General features: G+C 34.3%; 1 protein-coding gene across 3 annotated transcripts in view; it reads right to left on the bottom strand.

Moving 5' to 3' along the window:
• The window catches only part of LOC144451361 (NAD kinase-like), a 32765-nt gene extending 12165 nt beyond the window's left edge, over nucleotides 1-20600 (bottom strand). For 2 of the 3 annotated variants that reach the window (XM_078142171.1, XM_078142173.1), the window contains exons 1-3: nucleotides 16224-16410; nucleotides 1986-2072; nucleotides 538-667 (exon numbers count right to left, since the gene is read on the bottom strand). In XM_078142171.1, coding sequence (XP_077998297.1) covers nucleotides 538-667; nucleotides 1986-2072; nucleotides 16224-16354 — 348 coding nt within the window. In that variant the 5' untranslated portion in view covers nucleotides 16355-16410. Of the gene's footprint in view, nucleotides 1-537; nucleotides 668-1985; nucleotides 2073-16223; nucleotides 16411-20407 lie in introns of those variants that run through there. The other variant, XM_078142172.1, reaches the window with a different exon arrangement.
• Between the last annotated feature and the right edge of the window lie 1688 nt (nucleotides 20601-22288).

Below are 22288 nucleotides of genomic sequence, written 5' to 3'. Positions count from 1 at the left end.
AATAAACTAAATACATATAATGTCCCAGTATTTTGTCGACAAATATATTGATACAGAAATAATAATAATAATAACAATAATATATATGGTATTACTCAAAATCAAATTTAAATAATAATGTTGGGTTCTTATATATTGTTTTCTCACACAGTGCTCAAAGTTCTTTACAATTATTACCCCTGGCTCGGATCAGAACGACACAACGGCCCTGTATACTTCCTCAACCACTAACATACATCTTACCTTACACAGCCATGTTGCCAGGTTTTGAAGGTTTGAACCCCGACTTTAGTGGTTAGAGGCACGCAAGTTAACTACTCAGCCACTACCATATATCTTACCTTACACAGCCATGTTGCCAGGTTTTGAAGGTTTGAACCTAGACTTTAGTGGTTAGAGGCACACAAGTTAACTGCTCAGCCACTAACATACATCTTACCTTACACAGCCATGTTGCCAGGTTTTGAAGGTTTGAATCCCGACTTTAGTGGTTAGAGGCACACAAGTTAACTACTCAGCCACTAACATACATCTTACCTTACACAGCCATGTTGCCAGGTTTTTGAAATGCTCTAGTATTTGGTCATCATATAGTTTTTTAATCACTAGAACAGACAGTGGATCTTTTTCCCAAGTTAACTTTTGTCCTGCTGGGTCTGTAACGTGCCTGAAATTCAAATAAACATTTCAGAATATAATTTCACATACTTTTAGATACGCACATGTTACGATGATGTAGCTTTCGAATTACATTATTGCTTTTAGATTTATGTTTTTTTTTCCAAATTACTTTGTTGCCTTTAGATTCATTGTGTATTGAAAACAAATGGGTGTTAATAACACCTACATCAATATATGTTTTGATATAATTTTCTTAAAATGCCTTGTGAAATCAAATGGGATTTTTAGACTAACTACCAAACCAGTAAGACTATGGAGTTTCAATTCAACAACATATGGTGTTTTTTTACATCTCACAGTGTTTTTGTTGTTATGAATACAATAGTACTTGTATAAATTACTGTAAGTGTTATATTTTATCTCACTGTGAACACAAATAAACTGTTGTGTATTTAAATTTTCCATGTTTCATCAGACAGTTATGTTGATTTGTGTTCACATTACAGTGAGATCAAATGTATCATTGTATCTGAGGTAACAGAGTCTGTGTAATTCGTAACAAAAACCATGTGTGAGATGTCAGAATAAAAATAATTGAAACTCTGTCATCAATCTGATTTGGTAGTACTGTGTTATTCTTGCCCACAATGAAAACACTATATACTTTTATCATAAATACCGCTATGTTCATCCAAACAAAAGCATTGGTGGGGATTACCTCAAAATGTTGTATAAATCAGCATTTTATTATATAACATTTTTTCCACCAGTGTGATATTTGTCTACTCACATTTTTACCACAATGCAAATTAATCCAAAAGCTAAAAATAGTGTAATTTTTTATTCATGTGACTAGTACTATTATATACATTTTGTATTTTCCATACTACTGTATAAATGTTTCAGTTCGTTACTTTTGTTTACTTGACATTGAAAATAAAAAGGACATATACAAACAAGTTTGAGAGAAAAGTACTACCAATATCAAAGGTCCTCTATCATCATTAATTAAAGTCGATTTCTTTATAGAGCATACAATCCATTGCAGTCTCTATAAGCACATAAGATTAAAGCATTCACATTGCAACCTCTATCCTACCAGGTCCTCAATTATACAGCTGGGTTGACTAAGGCACAATCATGTTTCAAATCTTACCCAAGGACTTTAGCAATACAGAAACAAACAGTAGCAGTGAGGCTTGACCCAGCCATTTACAGATTTCAATTCAGACACTCTAACCATTTGACCATCATGACTACATGTACATGTATACAGCTGGGTTGGCGAGTTCAAATCATACCCAAAGACATGATAATATAGTTTACAATGTTATCATTACTGTAATAACATATTAGTTACTTACATGATTTGGGACTTGGGCACCTTCACCAAGCGACCTTTTGGTCCGAACGAAGAAACTGGACTAGGAGCATAGATGGATCTTGTGCGTCTAAAAAGAAGAGAAACATACCAGTAGAGTTAAAACATAGACAACACATTGTTAAGATGCTTCCACAGTAAAACTTGTCTAGTCATGAATATATTATTTATAACCTGAGGTCTCTGGTTGATTGGTACTCCTACAACACAATTACGTAAAGGAAGACTTTCCTGGTACCTGCTATAATCAAGGTCAGTCTGAGATTCCATTTTGTTGTCACATGATTCCAGTACTGAGTCATGTGACCAAACCATACCAGCAGACTGATGAGCAACTCCATAGAATGAAGTGGATAAGAGCTTCAACGTCACTCTTGTTAAATTTCAACATATGTACCTCATGTAGTATTTAAATACATGTAATAATAATAATAATAATAATAATAATAATTCATTTATTTAATTTACATACGTTACAATTCATTTGTCACTGTTAACATTTCTATGTTTCACACTATTTTTTTATCAACAGCAAACTACACACATTCCATGACTTTCTTAGAGAAAATTTTTCCAAGAACTTTCCCGGAGTGGTTTGAAATTCCAGGACTTTCCAGGAGCACTATATTACAATTTACGGATTATGTTACATTTATTACAAAATCATGATCATCAAATTACAACCATTCAAGTGTTTTTGTGATGTGTAGTAAGTAGGTAAAATCTACCTGAGTTCGTGGGGTACTTTTACTACAGTTCCCCACTGGCACAAAGTATAGAAATCTATGCAGGATTTACTTGATTTCTATCTGTTACATATACATGGGTTCTGAAACCATTCCAAACATATTGAACTTTGCCTTGAAAAGTTCACTATGATTCATAAATACAAATGTACATGTACATTTTTGTATGGCCTTGGTATATTGCTGAATATGAATATACAACATTGAACTTCAATGACATAAACAGACAGTCCTTCATATGTGCTATTCTTAGTATATGTTAGCTGGACAGTTGACAGACTACAGTGACAGATCTGTTGTTATTTCCAACCTCTTCTGACTTTAGACATCAACAGGTGGTTTCCAATGAATCTCCTCAAATGTCTTGAACTTGTATTTGTGTGCAGAAATAGTGTAGATCCTCTTTGATATCTCCTAGTAAAATGGGTGTATGTAGAACAACATTCTGTGCTGAATTTTAAATTACCGCCACCACCACCACCACCACCACCACCACCACCATCACCACTACCATCAACAACAACAGCTGTATTTAATCCAATTGGAGCCAAATGACATTATCAGTGTCACATCCACACATGACTTGCATTCAACATGGTGGCGTTATGGTCAAACTTACAGGTGGTGTTATGGTCAAACTTAAAGGTGGTGTTGTGGTCAAACTTAAAGGTGGTGTTGTTGTCAAACTTAAAGGTGGCGTTATGGTCAAACCAAGATGTTATGATGTAAACATAATTTGCAAATCAGGATGTGTTTTTCTTGAATAAATTATCCATTTAAAATATTGACTGTCAATATGCTACATTTCAGTTTTACATGTACATGTTTTTAGATCCATTTGGCTAGACATGACAGACAGCTTGAAGACGATGGAAGCCAAGGTTTATAGCTTTTAGACTATTATAGAACTGGCTTCTATGCATTGTTGTGAAGGGGACTGTCTGTGGAGATTCCTATTATTATTAAACAATTTAACTAAGTATTACTGATGTGAGCATAAAGATATCTTCAAGAATTAAAGTCAAAGTTATATAACAAATTTTAACATGGACTGTTTTACAGACAGTAGGAACAAATCAACATAGTACATAATCTTCTTAAATGCTTTGGATTAACTGTACTAATCTGGATATAATGAACAGTCCACAATTATCAGTGACATGAGGGTGTGATGATAACATGCACTTGTTATTACAAACTTTGTTACTTTACTGGCTAATAATGTGGTATGATACAACCTTGGGCTAAAACACAAACTAAATTCAGCTTTTTTAAAACATGGACAGTAAGACTTACAGTTTTAGAATCTATGGTAAATACATGTAAGATCTATTAAAATAGGAAGGAATTTTGAAAAATATAAATCAGTGATGATGTGAGCGACACATTTCACTTTGAAAATGCACCTCCTGAATAAATCAGCTAAATTGGGTTTGTTGTCCAAGGTGGATTAGTTTACATTATATCCTTTCATATTGGTGTCCTTCAGTGTCCTTCATTTTAGGGCTACCTCCAAAATTATTAGCCTAAGTGCAAACTCTATATGACTACATGTACCTACATGTACTGTGAATAAGTGTGATTGCATTCAGAAGTGGTAAACTAATGAGTGGTTGACCCGAGTTGTTGTTTTTACACCAAATATATCTTTGCATACACAGTAGGTACATATGTACCTTGTGAATGGAAGTTATTGTAACTTGGTAAAGGTAGGGACTTCTAGTTTTATGCCATGTGTTGTACATAAATTGAATCTCATCAACAAGTTGGGTGTTATTGTACATTGTATAAATAGTCTGAAGGCAACTATTACATTGTGCATGTACACTCTACAGTGTGGTGTGCCCTCTAACTTCTAAGCCAATTTGATGCACCACCAACACACACAAATTCTAGTGACGCACCAAAATTTCATGTTCCTATATCTTACTTCATCATGGTGACCCACAAGAAATCCCAGTTTTTCACACATTGACTCACAACATCAAAATTTGGCTATCATAAGAGGACACACTGCTACTGTATTTTTAATATGACTTCAAGCTATAACGCAGTGATTGTTATTTCAGTCATTGTTAGTTTACACCATACAAAATACTGTCTGTCTACTGACAATACACCGTGTACTTTGCACATTTATTACTTCAATGAGTGACATTTTGATGTGGATAATGACTTTCAATCAATGATAGTGTAAGCATTTTACTTTGGCACATGAACATTTGACAGAATGGCAATTTAGGATGTGTCAGGTACACTTTAATTTAGTGGATGGTGCAAGAGAAAGTATAAAATGTACACTCTAAATGTACTCATCCAGTCAGCCTGCCATATTCAATGCAACTGTTGTAAACATCATATCTTTCACAGCTTTAATGTGAATGATATAACATTCATGTACCACATACCATTGATGGCAAAACAGAGTTTTTCCATTATTTTCTGTTATTACTTGACGATATGGCCAAAGTAGCAATGATACAATCTCAGATACGCAACACAGTGAGATTCAATCAATCAGTGAGGTTACAGACGTGACTGAAACTACAATGTTACGGTTATATAGGTAACCAACACATATCTATACATGTACTGCATAACATGACTTACCAGAGTTGTCAAAACAGAGTTTTTCCATTACTTGACAGTGTAAGCTAAAGTAGCAATGATCAATCTCATACAACCAACACTGAGATTCAATCACCAATCCATGACTGACACTACATGCCAACACCTAGTCAAGTCTACATATACTAATACCATCACAAGACACTGGTTATTGTTCAACCTTAGATCCTCTACTCATTATGCTTTGACCTATTCATGAGATTCATCCTATCTCATTTAAATACTAAATTAGACAACAGGCTTTTATAATACACACTTGCTTACAATAGAGCTCAGATATATTCATTGGTCCCTGAGAATAGCCGTAGTGCTATAATAGAAAGGTTGGTACATGTAAAGGCCAGGTCATACGAATAAAAAATGTAGAGGAAATCCTACCATATCATACATGATCATCAACAATGCTTTAAGATAATGTTAATGTCATAGAAATCATGAATTGACATTAACATATACATACTTGAAGAGTTTAATTAAGATTTAATGTAAGTATTTTCACTGCAGTAAGTAAAACACTTATAAACTCACCCTGTGACACTTTCAGTCAAACATTCATCATTATCAAAATTTCAAATATTTTTTCTTTGTCTGAATCATAATTCAAGTAAAAAAATAAACCCATCCAATGAAAGTCCCGAAATAATCCCATCCCATGAAAATTCTGAAATAAACCTATCCCGCGAAAGTTCTGAAATAAACCCACCCCATGAAAGTTCTGAAATAAACCCACCCCATGAAAGTTCTGAAATAAACCCACCCCATGAAAGTTCTGAAATAAACCCACCCCATGAAAGTTCTGAAATAAACCCACCCCAAGAAAGTTCTGAATCAATGTACAATGTACATGTACTTTTTTATGGCCTTCTATCTTACACTTCAATGATTTGATGGCATGGTATGCTCCAATAAGTTTTGTTGTAGAACTTTTTCAACAACACCCAAAGACTGTGAACCTCATAAATCCCACTTTTACGGTGAACTGGATAAAATAATGGGCCAGCTGTCACAAACTTACTGTGTTTGAATGATATACTAGACTAGTAGTATTTACTCAATGTATTCCCATCCCATGATTTATAAGTTATTGTACATCGTATGATCATGGCAATGATGATTTATAAGTTATTGTACATCATATGATCATGGCAATGACAATGTTGGGACTACAAGCCTTTTCACTGTCTGTCAAATCATAGACCCTCCACCAACGTGGGTGGAGGGTCTATGGTCAAATTCACTATTCTTTCTGACCAAAATATAAACTCCTACTTCAGGTGTAAATTTTTCTCCTTAATACTTTTACTGACTTCACTCTTGAAAGTAAGCCACAAAGAACAAGTTGCAAACTATAGCATTCGTGCAATACCCTGAGTACACCAAACTATAGCATTCATGCAATACCCTGAGTACACCAAATTGATACTGGGGAGTTACATGTATGGCTTCTGTTAGATACAAATACCAGTAGTCAAGTTTTCTGGTTCCAAGATGTATGGGTGGAAATCATTTACATAGCCAACTTCTATGAGCTAACAATAATACAAATAGTCTCAACCAATAGCTTGGTAGTCAACCTCTCTTTGTAGAATATTGGTAAATTATACAAATAGTCTCAACCAATAGCTTGGCAGTCAACCTCTCTTTGTAGAATATTGGTAAATTATATAACTACTCTCAACCAATAGCTTGGCAGTCAGACTCTCTTTGTAGAATATTGGTAAATTATATAACTACTCTCAACCAATAGCTTGGCAGTCAACCTCACTTTGTAGAATATTGGTAAATTATATAACTACTCTCAACCAATAGCTTGGCAGTCAGACTCTCTTTGTAGAATATTGGTAAATTATATAACTACTCTCAACCAATAGCTTGGCAGTCAGACTCTCTTTGTAAGAATATTGGTAACTAAATTCAACTTATTTCCTTAAACATGCTCTATTGTTGATTCATGACCAGGATACTACATGTACACACACCACACCTATCTATATTACACACAAGAATGTAAGTAGTGACTATTATTATGGTAAAATTCTACTCATACAAACACATTAAAGCCATGCAAACATATGTACAAGTTATAAATTCAAGATATAAATTTTACTTCCTTGAACACTGACCCTTAACCAGAATACGTAACACCTTTCAGTGTAGACGTGAGTGGCAAGATCTCCAGATTTAAAACAAATGGGGACTAGTTTTGCTTCTGACCAAATTTGCTATGTTTAAAGGTATTGCAAAACATTGCACAATGTATGTATCATGAGATTTAGTCTGGACGCCAACTGTGAGTGAAGGTTTAATCTTAACAGTACTGTAAAGGAACTAGACTACATGAGATGGAAATTACATAACAAGTTAATTAAGGCCTGAAAAAAATAATTGTTCGTTCCGATTACCCGACACCTAGACTGCCAACCCTAAAGGTTTTTTTTTAATGTATTTGAGAAAAAAATAATAAAATAGCAAAAATTGTGAAGTCTCACAAGAAATAGTGGATGCAGAAAACTGCTATCAAAAGATACTCTAAAACTGTTCTTCCAATCTGTAATGGCTTTACATCTGATAGGAAGAAATAAACAACACGGAGATCATTTGGAAAACAATGAAAAACCTGAACTAGACACTCACACAGAAAAAAAAATAAAGTAAAAAATCTCCCTACCCCACCTATTCCAAAATTGAGTGTAATCGGAACCACAATTTTTTTTATTATGCCTCAGTTAAAAATTCAAAAATGTACATTGTAAAAATTCAAAAATGTACATTGTGAGAATCCCTGTGTAATTATTCCATTTATAAACTAGAATTGACGGAATTTCTCATACTACTATTCCCAATTCATAAACAACATACAATGTACAAATGTACTTGAGAGCCTAAACTCTCCTAGTCTGCAAGGTCCAGCCATTGGTCCACTTTATGTGTAGCTATGTGGAAACAATGCCTGCATCTCACTGGCTAACACTCTCCAGGTACTATATCATCATATCATCATAATTATAGCACATTAGTGCTGGCTCTCAAGAATGTTTTGTTTGTGATTATATTAACACAAACAAAGCTATTAGTTGTATTTAATTTCAAAAGGTACTACACCATATCCTGGTGAGCTTGTTTATACATGTACACTGCCAGAAAGCAAAGTAAAACCACAGACTGCAATGTAGTTTGTAAACTGACTATATCCTGGTAAATAAACATTATTATTATTATTATCCCTTGATATTGATGTTATTCATATTATACTGGATAGTTGTTTCAGTATATTATAAAAACTTATCTCCCATAAAGTCCAGTGAGGGCCATCCCTCATAGGTTCATGTTTGTCTATGAAGAAATACATGCTGTACATTTTGAACTACAACTTTAGCTGAGGGCCATCCCTCATGGGTTCATGTTTGTCTATGTAGAAATACATGCTGTATATTTTGAACTACAACTTTAGCTGAGGGCCATATCTCATGGGTTCATGTTTGTCTATGTAGAAATACATGCTGTACATTTTGAACTACAACTTTAGCTGACGGCCATCCCTCATAGGTTCATGTTTGTCTATGAAGAAATACATGTTGTACATTTTGAACTACAACTTTAGCTTTATCAACATTTTTCAAAGTTCTTGTTTACAGGGAACTCACTGTGAGAGGATGGCCACTATGCATTCTATTATACTTGAGATAATGATAAATCGTAGGTACATGTATATATACATGATATATGTATACAGTCACTGTGTTGTTTTGCTCTAATTCACAAACTAACGCCAGTCCTCATAAATCATTTCGAACACAGTCCCCAACAAGTGGGACTGTGTTTACAACTTCCTTTTAACTGAGCTTTCAAAAGTTCTTGTTTAAGGCTGTGAGGTTGGCCACCATACTTGTGATAATGGTAAATTGTATAAATCTACATGTATACTGTTTTGCTGTCATTTTTTAAAAAACTGACCACTTTATAATTATTAAAATTTCATTTTAGCATAACTCATAAATAAGTCAAATAATACTGACATTATCAATCAATATTTTCTGCTAACCTTTCCATGTATATTTCCAGTTAATGTACTATCAGCACCTTTCCATGTATATTTCCAGTTAATGTACTATCGGCAGCACTGACATGTATGTTGTTTCCGATTATCAAAGTTTTCAACCGACATCGTTTAGCCATTCAGCTGTTTACATTAAAAGTCACAACAGATGTGACTAATGAAGTAAAGTCGTGCTTTGTGAAAGAGAAACAACAATAAACCTGTTGTCATAAAACTAGGAAATACAATATCATGTTATGCCAAACAGAGTGCCTACATCCCGGTCAGGATTGATTTATTCACTATGTAGTGTGACATCACCACACTTACATGTAGCAACCCTGGTCAGCTTTAAGCCTTATGATGCAATAATTTAAATGCTCCTACCCATCTGAATACTTGACAATTTTGGTTCTTACTATAGACAGCAAATTTTTTAAAACTTACTTTTGAAGGCTTTATTTGTTAAAATTATTTATTTTTTCTACATGTACATTTTTGTACTTTACCATGAAGACGTCAACTTACACACCCAACATTTAAACTGACATACAAATGTAAGTAATAAAATGTATTTACTTTAAAAAATATGAGAATTCTCCTTTGCTACATGTAGAGCAGATGACAACATTTGACAAGTTTTTTGATAGTGTAGTCGCTATAAAGGTGCACTCAGACTGTGACAGAGCACCCTTATGCTTTGCTGACATGCATGGCATGATAAGTGGTACTGTTAACCTAGATATTTTCTCCAGTGGAAAATTCTGCAGTCTTCATCCCGTTCTTTTCTGGCAAAAGTGAAAATACATTTGGAAGTCTTTAGCAAAAATGTCTATGTTTACAGTATCTTGCAGACTATGTTGTGTACACCTAAGAAATAAAGATTTTAAACTTTTGCTTTTACTTTGTTCAAGAACACTCAACCCACTCTCAGTGAAATTCAAGAAAAAAAATTCAGGGGTCACCGTACAAATTTTTGTAATAGCGATCAAAGCAATCAGAATTAACCCAATTTAGAATCCAATATGGCTGCCAAATACTCTGTCAACTCTACATGTATGGGAAAGTAAAAGATTGTTTATTTATTTATTTATTTATTTATTTATTTATTTATTCAGCTTTGACATAAAGTCAGGATGAGTCACACAGGTGACTAACACCTATAGAAAGTGACCCTCCACAATAGAACAAAAATCAAATTGCACATACAAATGAATATGACTGAAAAACGATATACAGAGGACAAGATAAAAAGACATGTAAAATGTACACAAAAGCAGAAATGAGAAAAACTATGATACATATCAACATGATGAATGTTAGCCTCAAATTAAAATGACAGACAGTAAATAACAGGTTGATAAATAATAACTTAATTGTAATTGTTTCTAAGTACCAGCTTATAATATTATAATTGGTACTTTCTCAGTAAACAGGAAATTTGAAATATTACACTCATATTTTGTACAGGAACCACTAACAGTCATTAATATGGTGTGCTTTACTATAATTTGTCTTAAACATTTAAGCATTGACAAATGTCACATTGGAAATTAGAAATTTTAATGAAAATGGTGTCATATTTCAAAACTAATGTTAACATGATAACTTTTCTATGCACTTTATATACATGTATTGTTTATACAGGGATGTAGATAATTCTGTTCACAGTGTCTTACAGTACTGTGCAGTGTCAGTAATTAATTGCAATGTACAATGTATAATGTACACAGTGGTTTTAACTAACATCACCATACAATGTACATGCAAATGTTTATACAGGGATGTAGATAATTCTGTTCACTGTGTCTTACAGTAATTGCAATATATAATAAACATGGTAATTTTACATGTAAGCAATATCATCATGATGTACATGTAGATATGGGCCAAAAGCAACCAACTACTCTGCCATGTTTTGCTAGCTACTTTTTCAGAAATTTGTTTTAAAATCTTTGTTTCAACCATCATACATAGTGAGACACTAAAATACATCTAAGTACAATGTACATACATTTTTTGTATACTATAAATGTAAATGTTTCATAGCATGTTGTACTTACACATGTACCTTGAATCACAGAGGGGAAATATCAAAAAGTACATCCACGCCTCATTCTCATTACATTGTAAGTATTTGGTTGTACTATCAACGCAGTCATTTATAACAGAATGTAATATCTTCCAAATTTTAAGTTATACAATGTACCAGTAACATTTGTATCTCAATTATGTAACATGACTTTGCATTTCAATCACATGATTATTAGGTGAGAACCCAATGATGCATGAATCTTAGAGTGGTGTGAGTGCTTACACTTGTTCTCTGTAGACTTACATGTAGTTTCATGAGAAAAGAGAGTAAATTGTGGCAGCTACAATTCAGAAAACATATATTTTTAGGATTAGGGTAAATACACGAGTGTAAATACCACTTGTATGAACCTGCACCAATGTGTAAGTACATGTAATCACAAACTTAATAATGAACATTATTCTAAATTGACAGTTAATCAAAAAATATTAGTGAAAATTGATTTTCACAATTACTTATTGTCTAAATTATATCTTTTGATAGGTTTTAGCCTCAGGCATTATCTCTTTACTAATTATTGATATTGTATGTACATGTACATGTAGTGATGTATCATTTGTAAATAAATCTTTGTATGTCAACCAATAGGGAATTTGCAAACCTACCATCTTGAATGCTGCATTATGGGAAATGTGGTATCATTCAATAATAACCATGCCTCAATTAATGTTGTAAATAACCTGTAATAATGTTTGTAATCATAAATAATTTGGTCTTTTATTATTACCCAAAGCAAACCTGAGGATCTTCCCAGAGTATAGTACATTTGTACTCTATCACAACTACAACCAATCCCACAGTCCTTTGCATCTGAGCATGCTTAGTTTGAATTATATGTGGCTTTAGAAGTATTTTATATAAACTAAGTGAAGGAGAAATGTTACAATTTTGAAATCTTGTATAATTACAAAATGTATCAGGATATCCTTCACTAACCCAGGAGAGTCTGTGACATATTATTTATTTAGTTGTATGTATGCGTTGTTTGGTGACTCATTTTTGTTTACATTACACAAAAAGTTGTCATAGATACAAAGTTGGAAGTTTGGAATGCTGAAAGTCACATTCTTATAAACCAGAGTAATTGATTCCGTTCTTGCAAGTGAGAACATTTCTACCTTTGCTGAAAAATTGCCAAGTGGTTTTTACTTTAGGACATACATGTACATGTAATGTATACCAGACTAAGTGCAATCAGTGGTCTAGGCAATTTCAAAGAACTAGACAATGAAACAAAATGTATTACTCTTTTTAACTCTGATCAACCAAATACACATACTTATGGCACCGACAACTAAAGACATTCTGCAGAGTTAAAAGATATTATATATTACATTTATCTAACCTAAAGTTTAAACTTTCATGTAAACCTTATTTATTTTGTTAACTATTATTACTGTAGTTTATATATTTACTAGTTTGTTTTAGTACCAAACACTAATTGCAGAAAATCCAATGAAGAAATGTAGTTTTCTTAACGGATGCAATAAAGTTTCTATTCTATTCTTAATGGTGGCTCAGTCTTCCTGAATAATTATCAAGGGTACCAAGCCCCTCATCTTGATATTTGAAAATTGTACACCAACACCAAACCAATTATAATTTTATACAAGAATGATATAATGGCCACACGACTCAGGATTCTCCCTTCCTGGCCTCTGTGTAGTTGCTATACTATTGGCTTGATTTTCTATAATCTCTCTCTCCATGTATAGTCAAATGAACATAATCTAGTGAAAATCTAGCTAAATCTCCTGCTGGGGAATGGGTAGTCTTGTTGCTAGACATTCAGGCTTTCTTCCGATATGATAAGCGAACGAAGTTTGCAGTGAAGGCTTGTCCAATGTTCGTTCATGTGTCATGTTGTATCGGAAGAACATCCAAGGTCTAGCAGCTAGACTAGGGAATGGGTGAATAGCCCTTGTCACACACTGACAGGTAGTTGTGATTAGTTACTTCTTTGAGAAACTGAACCCAAGTCTGTCATATTGTGAGGACATGATAATGGCAAGCATGGCAGCCTGGTTGCCAAGGATGGCCATGCTTTCTTTATAATAGGGAGAACACTGTAATGTAACACTTTGATCAGGACTAGTCATTTCTTAGTAAGTCTCCAGACTTGTTATGGTCTTACTACAGTTACATGTCTCTCTAGCTATCCAAACCACAACAGCATGAGATATATACAATTGTAGTAAGACTAGTCTCAGAATGAGTCATTTCATTATTTTGATGATTTTTACTCAGAAGTACTGAATCATGTCTCATTGACTATAAGTTATAGCATTGTTATGTTAACTAGTCATGGCAATGTCTCAATATTGTTTCCATATTTCTTGTACATTCCTATATGTTGGTGGTTGATCCTTTTGAGAAGTAGTGAATCGATCATGTCCCCCTGATATACAGTCATTAACTATAACACATTGTTATGTTTCCTAGTCACAGTTACATTTTTGTACATGTGTGTCTCAATATTTTTCTTGATATCTTGTAAATTTCTTTATTCTGGTGGTTTTATTCAGATATTCCAAATTGTGTCTCACCAGTATACAATCATTAAACTGACATCGTTATGTTACTGCTACATGTGAATATTTTTCTATATTTCTTGTAAGTGGTCCTATTCAGAAATTCTGAATCAAGTCAGTACTAATGTACAGTAGTAAAATCTCACTCATGGTGTGAAACATGTAGTGGAAGGTTCAAGTCATTTTTATCTAGAAATTACTACTGAGTAATATACACATCGTTGTTTCTAGTCTTAGCTACATCTGATATGTTCCCATAATTCATGTACATTAATCACAGAGCCTGTCAGTTTCTAAAACTAACCTTATCTTGGGGCAGTCCTGTAGGAGGGTTAGTCTAGTCCCTGTACAGTATACAATTTACACCTCCATTCACCACATTGACATCCAGACTATAGGAGGGTGGTACATTCATTCAGTAAGTAGGCAATACAAATTGATAGAGGGTATGAAACCAAAGGACTATCCTACCTCTAAGTAACAACATACATGGGCCTTATCTACCTTATCTATACATTATTCTTACTAAGAGGCCTGATGACACTTGAACACTACACTGCAGTCAATCACAGTCACTTGTGAACTTGTCTGGATGCCAACTGTGGTAAAGGTATAAATCATAACAATACTGTATAGGGACTACACTACTTGTGAACTAATATTCTATCCACGGATGGTCATAATACACAGTAATGTTAATAGGTTCAAAAAAATACATTATTGAGTTAATGTTTCATACTTTTACAAAAAAAATTTGAACAAAGGCCATTAAATCAGCTGTAATGTATCAAATGCCACGAATTTCAATATTGAGGATTGTCACTTAATTTATTGATTTTCTGAGTCACACCTAAATGTGTTATATGTCTTGTAAATCAATCACAATTGTACTTATACCCGGATCCTAGGATCCTAGCACTATCAGGATCTCAAAGGGTTGTTTAGTTTTGTGTTATTGCAGTGATTAACTACATTTTACATTGCTGCAGACTATATCAATTTGTAAATCAAGTTAACACTAGTGAGGCTAACCCTACATTGTATTCCTATATCTAAACCTAAACCATAGACCCTCCACCAATTTAGACAATAAGTACTGTGGGTGGAGGGTCTTTGCCCTAACTCACTAGTTTGAATATAAAATATGATTGTGTATTGTACAGTCAGTCCACTTTTCTACACAGTACACACCTGCCAGAAGATGTATAGAAAATAATATGTACTATAAGAATTCCTGAAGTGGTCAGCGTTTTCCTACAGGTGGTGAGTAGGTAAAATCTACAAGAGTTCCCCTATCATTATACTAGGGTCCCTAAACAGAGTCATGGCAGATTCTATGGCAAACTACTTAGTGTGACAATTTTTATCCTTTTTTCCCCTTTTCTATTACTGGGGTTCCTCATTTAGCTTTCGCTAAATCATTGAGTGCCACACAGTCTTTCCTGACCTTGTTATTATTTTACATATAATTATCTGTTCTTGTCAAGGCATCTCTACATGGATGTACTAAGGAGATATCTCTGATTGAGCTACAATACGTATCTCACTACACTATAAGTCACATCAAGTGGTTGTTCCTTGCACTTATTGCATATCATATTTATTTGCCAGGCCAACATAGACCTTGGAATGAACTCCAGGTCAGTGGTCCAACTCTAGAAATGTCCAATGCAAGTGTTTAATACATCAATCAAAATTCATACACGATAAGTTGATCAAAATAGTCATGGCTACCTGCTATTAATCATATTGATCATTACTTCCTTTAACCAGGTATACTTGTACACCTATAATGTATCCTACTGGTCAAGCCACAACAGCAGGGTTTAAATGCTTTGATGTATCATGCTGGAATAGAACAAAATCTACCTTTTGCATAGATCCTACACGATGTACGGACACAGACTTGGGGATCAAAATATGACCGAAATGTACTGTTACACTTACAGTGTACTTTTCATTCATAGGCAAATTGCACACTAATGGGTGTGAACTGCTATTTTGAAAACAACCTTTTTTTGTTATACTAATACCCAGATAAGAATAGGTATTATATAAAACAGCCTTGAATATCAATAGTGAAGTGAGCTAATACAGTATGTGACTTATGAGGGATCAAAGTTAAAATTGCTTCCCGACAGTCACTGTCTAGTTTACGTATCCCATAGATAGTGATTCATCCTACCTGTAATCTTCATAGGTAGTATTATCTTGGTACATAGAACGTGACCTGTAAGTCCTTCCCTTGAAGCCACCACTCTCATACCCAAACATCTCACAGTCTGTGATCACATGGCTAGTACCATTATGTAGCATGACAACACAAATTCCATGTAAATTTAGAAGACTAATATAATGGCTTTGGTCTGTGCTGGCTGGCTCTGCATGAGTGAAATTTGACCCCTAGCACAGACAGTGATCACCTGATCAGAATGAGGTCATACGCCTATACACCTCATTTGCATAAACACTCATTTGCATCAGAATAGCCAATGAACAAGGAGTATAATATCGTATGAATAGATAGAAGGCTCCACACATCCCAGTAGGCAAAACAAGTACATGTATGCGCATATGCTGATATACATACTATGTTTGAAAAATAACCTCTAACCTCCAGATTCTTGTCAATATTGCAGTAAAGGCTTATTAATTGATTCTTGACATTACATGAAATGACACATTGTATACACATACGGGCCATGAAATCAACCCAGGGACAACAAATTTATGTGATATTTTTGAGATGTCAGTGAAAAACATGGACAAACATCAAAAGTACTTTCACTATGGACTTCATTTATTTTAGACTGAAAATAGTCATCAATGAAAAATAAATTGTAACACCTGAAAATAAAATATTTCATAGGTGGACTTGACTCTAATACCTAATAAAGTCATTTTTCATATGTTCAAATGAGCTGAAAGGGTATTTTTATTGGACTGTCATCGAGAAAAAAAAATCTTATCAGTTGAACAAAGCTTCAAGAAAAGAAAAAGAAATGACTGTACTGAACAATGTATTTTACAAGTGTCTAGCTCAATAAATAACACACAGGGATAGATAAAGAGCTGGTAACAAACAAAAAAATCATCTACTTTCTCTATTATATGGCAATTAAACTTGCTACTAAACTAACTCATGGATCAGGTGACATATCAATACACTGACGACATCTGAGTTATTTCTACAAAAGCTGTATCATATAAAAAACATTCATAGACATTAATAGGTAAGTGTCATCATTGCAGTATCCTATTTCAAGTTTTTAGTAAGGGATGATCGCAGTCTCACACATACTCAAGGAACCAACTTTGTTAATTTGTGGGTAGAGAGTCTGGTGTCAATGCAATTGATGACCTTCATTTATTTGTGCTTCACTTTGAACCAAATTTTGAAAACTCTCATGCCTTCAGTAATAACAGGTTCAGTATTTAATACTGAGATACTGATATTGTGATAAGTTAATTAATATTGCTAATGCGATATACAGTGATGGATTTCACATTGGTCCATATTTTTACATTGTATCGATCATAGGGATTGATGCCACACTTGAGAATGTTTGTTAAGGGGAGGGGAAGGAGGGGAAGGAGGGGTTTCTTGTCTAAATGAACAAAGTTGTTTACTTCAACAACCTTGTGTGACATTGACTGATCTTCCCTAAACCAAGTCATAAACTTTTATTACAACCTCTAACAATTCAACTCCTAAATCTTTACTATCAACTATAGGTATCTGGTATCTAGTAACTCATAGTGTACATCTACATTACATTAAGACACTGACTGAACCATAAAATGTATACTATATAAGTAGGAAGCCTCTGAAGGTAAATACTCACATGATAATCACCTATTAGTTGAGAGGAACACAATGACATCAAGTGAACTCTTTTGAAATTGATTTCAGTCAGGTATTGTAAGTGTCAACTGGAGCATGAAATTCTTTGAACAAAATCTATCACATCTTACTAGCAGCCCAAATCCAAAATTTGATTTGAAGCACATTGTACAGGACTTGTGACAAAAACACAACTTTTTTGACAACACACATGCATATGCAGGGTTCAATATTAGCAGTAGTCCAGGGAACATATACATTCACTTCTATACATCATATCAGGACCATCAAATTTATAAATACGGTATAAGTCAGACCAAAAGAAATCTATTTAACTGTAGCTGAACAAGTTCACTTGGTTAGATCTAACTGTTAAATGGGCACGATAAATTTGAGCATTACCAGACTGTTAGGACATTTGTTGTATGGTATAGGCAATACTGGGGGCAATACGGGGTACATGTACCAGAATAGTCTGTATATACTCTGGAATTATAGAACTAAAGTTTAAATCTGAAACTAGGTGTGGTTGGGAATCACAACATTTTTGTATTTCATTCTTACAGGATAAACTCAGATTTAGGAATCTAGGAAATGACCCGTATATGACCTATGACCTTTTGAAGCAGGTTAATTAAGAAATTAAGGAGTATGTAGGATTTCCATGAAACCTGATTTCATTTGGTCACAAAGTACACCTACTTGTGTATACAAAATATATAAGTTGTAAATTGGTTGGCCTAGTATATATAAGCAGTAATATCACAATTTGCACTTTTACTTTGAGAATGTTGAATACTGCTTCCTTCTAAGTTCTAAGAAAACATGATATGTTGAGGAAATTAGTTTGAAACTATTAATAATTAGAGGAGGAAGTACATCAACTTTTTGTATGGGATATATTTGTGGAATATTATGTCAGTTTCTGTTGGAAAATTACAGGCTACTTCCTTCTATAATATCTACAAAAACAGGATATGTTTTTTTTTTCTTTTTAACAAATCTTATTCAAATTTTGTCAAAGAATAAAGCATACAAACCACAAACCACACAAAAAGGAAAAGATGGAAAAGACGGGCGAGGGGGAGGGGGTGTGGCTCTGGAATTGGAAAGGAAATTATACAAGTAATGTACATAGCTCTCAATTACAATTTAACTTGTTCCATGCATGACAACTTTTGGAGATGCACTTCTATTATTTTTACTGGCTATTAGTCTTTTTGACATTTTAAGCATATTTCAAATTCACAGTACAACAAAAACATTTAATATTCGGAAGAATCTCCTGAAGCTTGCAAGTGTAAAGAAATTGCTTTCCAAGGAGCAGTAAATAATTAGCTAATCATGAAAATTTTGTACAACCTAGAATTACCTGTTGACGACAATGAATCTCAGGATGATTACATTCCTAAATACATTTTGGAAAGAAGTAAAAAATAGACGGGGAAAATTCACAACATGGTAAAAAAAAGATGATCTGTTGTTTCTAATTCCTTGTGTCAAAATAACCCTAGGTATACATTTTGCCAAAAACAGGATATGTTGACAAAGTTAGTCTTAAACTATTATATAGACATAAAGTACATCAGCTTTTTGTATACAAAATATTAATCAGTTGTAAACTTGGCTGGCTTTGTTGAGTAGGGTTTTCACTTTAAAAGTGTAAAACTGCACAAACTCTTCAGAACAGAAGAGTAACTTGAAGCAATTGTATATATATATTTTAAATAACAAGACAATGACTTTATTTTTCCTTATCTGTCAAAAACATGCATAAAACTGAAAGCAGAAAATAGATCTTTATCTAGAGGCTGAGCCTCTCATGTATCTAGGACAATAGACAGTGATAGAGGGACACAGTCTGTGGACAATACATACTATTGTACATATACCTTGGATCAATAGAAAATATGCACAGTTCACAGAGAGTAATGGCATGAACCCGGAACATGTAAGTTATTGCATTTATTGTGTTTTGTGGTTGCTGGGCAAACAAGATGGTCAATATTTAAAGCAAAATACAAGTGAAGGAGAAATGTTCTCATCACAGCTTTCTCCACTCAACCAAAGTTTACCATTTGATCACATTTGAAGTGTAACAGTTTTCGAGCAAATAAGTTACATTCACAGGGAAATTTAAGTTACACATAGCTATTGATTGCTAGTATTACTGATAAAAAACAAAACTATTAAAACTTGAACGATAAAATTGTCTTGAGTTTGAGCCAACGCTGGCAGACCGACGAACTTTATGCATGTCGCCCTCTATCGATAGACTCACAAACTTTCAATAAACGTCAAAATATCACATCACACAGCAAGGGTTTCCAGCGCCGAGAGAAAAAAGTTATTTTCGAGACAGGATACATCAGTGTAATAAATCAACTGAAAATCTGTCAGTATGGCTCATCTTTAGTCATTGACGCTACAAGCTATTTAAAAAAAACAAAAACATTTTTCCACAGTCGTATAAAAATAAAAACGTCAACTGTTGCCGTGCTTCGTTCAAGTTTGTGTACACTTACCCGCGACCCCCTCTTCGTAATGGAGTGATCCCATATGCTCCTTCGGCCCTCAAAGAAGCTGGAGGACCTCGTGAAATAGGTCTTCTTGGTTCCGACATCTTCAAATTTGTTCTGAAAGTGTATGGAAGTTAACGACTTCCATCCAACAGATTTGGTTTACAATTTACACAAGGGATATGTGCCCTCGCCTCAACTTTTACCTTCTGAAGCTTGACGAGAGACTACATTTGCGCATGCGAGTTAATAGACCGGAAACTATGTGGTTTGAACTACTACAAAAAAGGTTAATATTATGTCATTTGGTGGGAACAATGGGGGCAATTTTAATTCTGGTGAAATAATTCTACTAGTTATGATGTACTTTCTTTATACTATTCTATGAAAGATTTGAATATTCTGGGAGGAGTTTCAGGATTTTAAGAGTATTTAAATGTAAACGAAATGTTTCCCTCAAGAAACCCTGGGCCCTATTTTTGTGTACACAAGTATTATGATCCAGACAGAGGTAACTCAACTTTGAGGTCATCATCACGCCCAGAGAAATAAGTATGGCTGGGTATCAGTGGTAAACAGTTGTAGCCTGTCCGGATAATCGCGCTAAGCTTCTGGAATTTAAACACGATCGGCCATTTGAGTCAGATAATCTCTCGGGAAGTCTTCGATAAACCGTTATTGTTTAATTCTTTAGCTATGACTCTTGAAAGAGCGCTGCAAGCCGCCAAACAAGGCGATACTGAAACGCTAAAATATCTGTTACTGCGTAGACAACTTTCAGACAGAGTTTCTGATCAGTTCGGAGCAACGTGTTGTCATTACGCGGCGCGAACAGGACAGTTGGAAACGTTGAAATGGCTTATTTTAAGTGCAGGATTAAGTGGAAACAGAGCAGCGAGAAATGGAGCTTCCTCCGCTCATGATGCAGCGGCGGCCGGGAAGTTAAAATGCCTTCAATGGCTGTTACAGGATAGTGCAGGTGGTTGCTGGCTCAATGATACAGATAACAGCGGTTGTAATGTCCTGCACTTAGCCGCCCGTTTTGGCCACCTCAGCGTCTTAAATTGGCTAGTTGAAGACCAAGCAATGGAGGTCGATAAGAAAGCCAACAACGGTATTAGTTGCATTCACTTTGCGGCTTCTAAGGGAGATAAAAGCTGCCTAATTTATGTACTTCAGAAAGCACCAGGGTAGGTAGTCACTGATTTACACACACCGTTATATTAAAAAAACAACACTTGTTAATAATGACATTATCACCCACTGGTTATTATTCTGTTGTCCTTGATCATCACCTGTTTCCTGCTGTTTCCATGGTGATAGAAGTATTTTTTACATTGCTTATACTGTCCGAACCAACGTACTGCTCACCCACCCATGCACCCACACAATAAGTCAAACTAATTCAAAATTGATAATTAATTATGATACAGTTAGATCTGTACACATGCCTGTAAAGAGGAACACAACAAAACTGAAAGCTTTTGTAGAACTACCACATAATCATGCACATAATTAAGAATTCAAGATAACATTTAAAATATTAATAAAACACCTGACAGATACTCTGTATGGGTGTCACACAACATTTAATATTAATAGGACGTTTCACAATGATGGATATATCTGTAATATTGTTATCATTTAAGCTCTGCATTATCAGATCAAATGACCAGTTCACCTAGAGAATGACATGACAAGGTGACAATTTGACTTTATTGATCATTGTCTATAAATCGGTCATTTATTAGCAACTCAATATTCAAAATATTTCAGTTTTACAAGAATGACCTGTATTATGCTGTCCTGCCCTGTACTGTCCTGTACTGTCCTGTCGCTGTCCTGTCCTGTCCTGTACTGTCCTGTATTGGTTACACTATACTAGTT

The sequence above is a fragment of the Glandiceps talaboti genome, chromosome 21 (genome assembly GCF_964340395.1).
Source record: "Glandiceps talaboti chromosome 21, keGlaTala1.1, whole genome shotgun sequence".
In the NCBI taxonomy this organism is placed as follows: Eukaryota; Metazoa; Hemichordata; class Enteropneusta; family Spengelidae; genus Glandiceps; species Glandiceps talaboti.
This window is presented reverse-complemented; position numbering and strand designations above follow the sequence as displayed.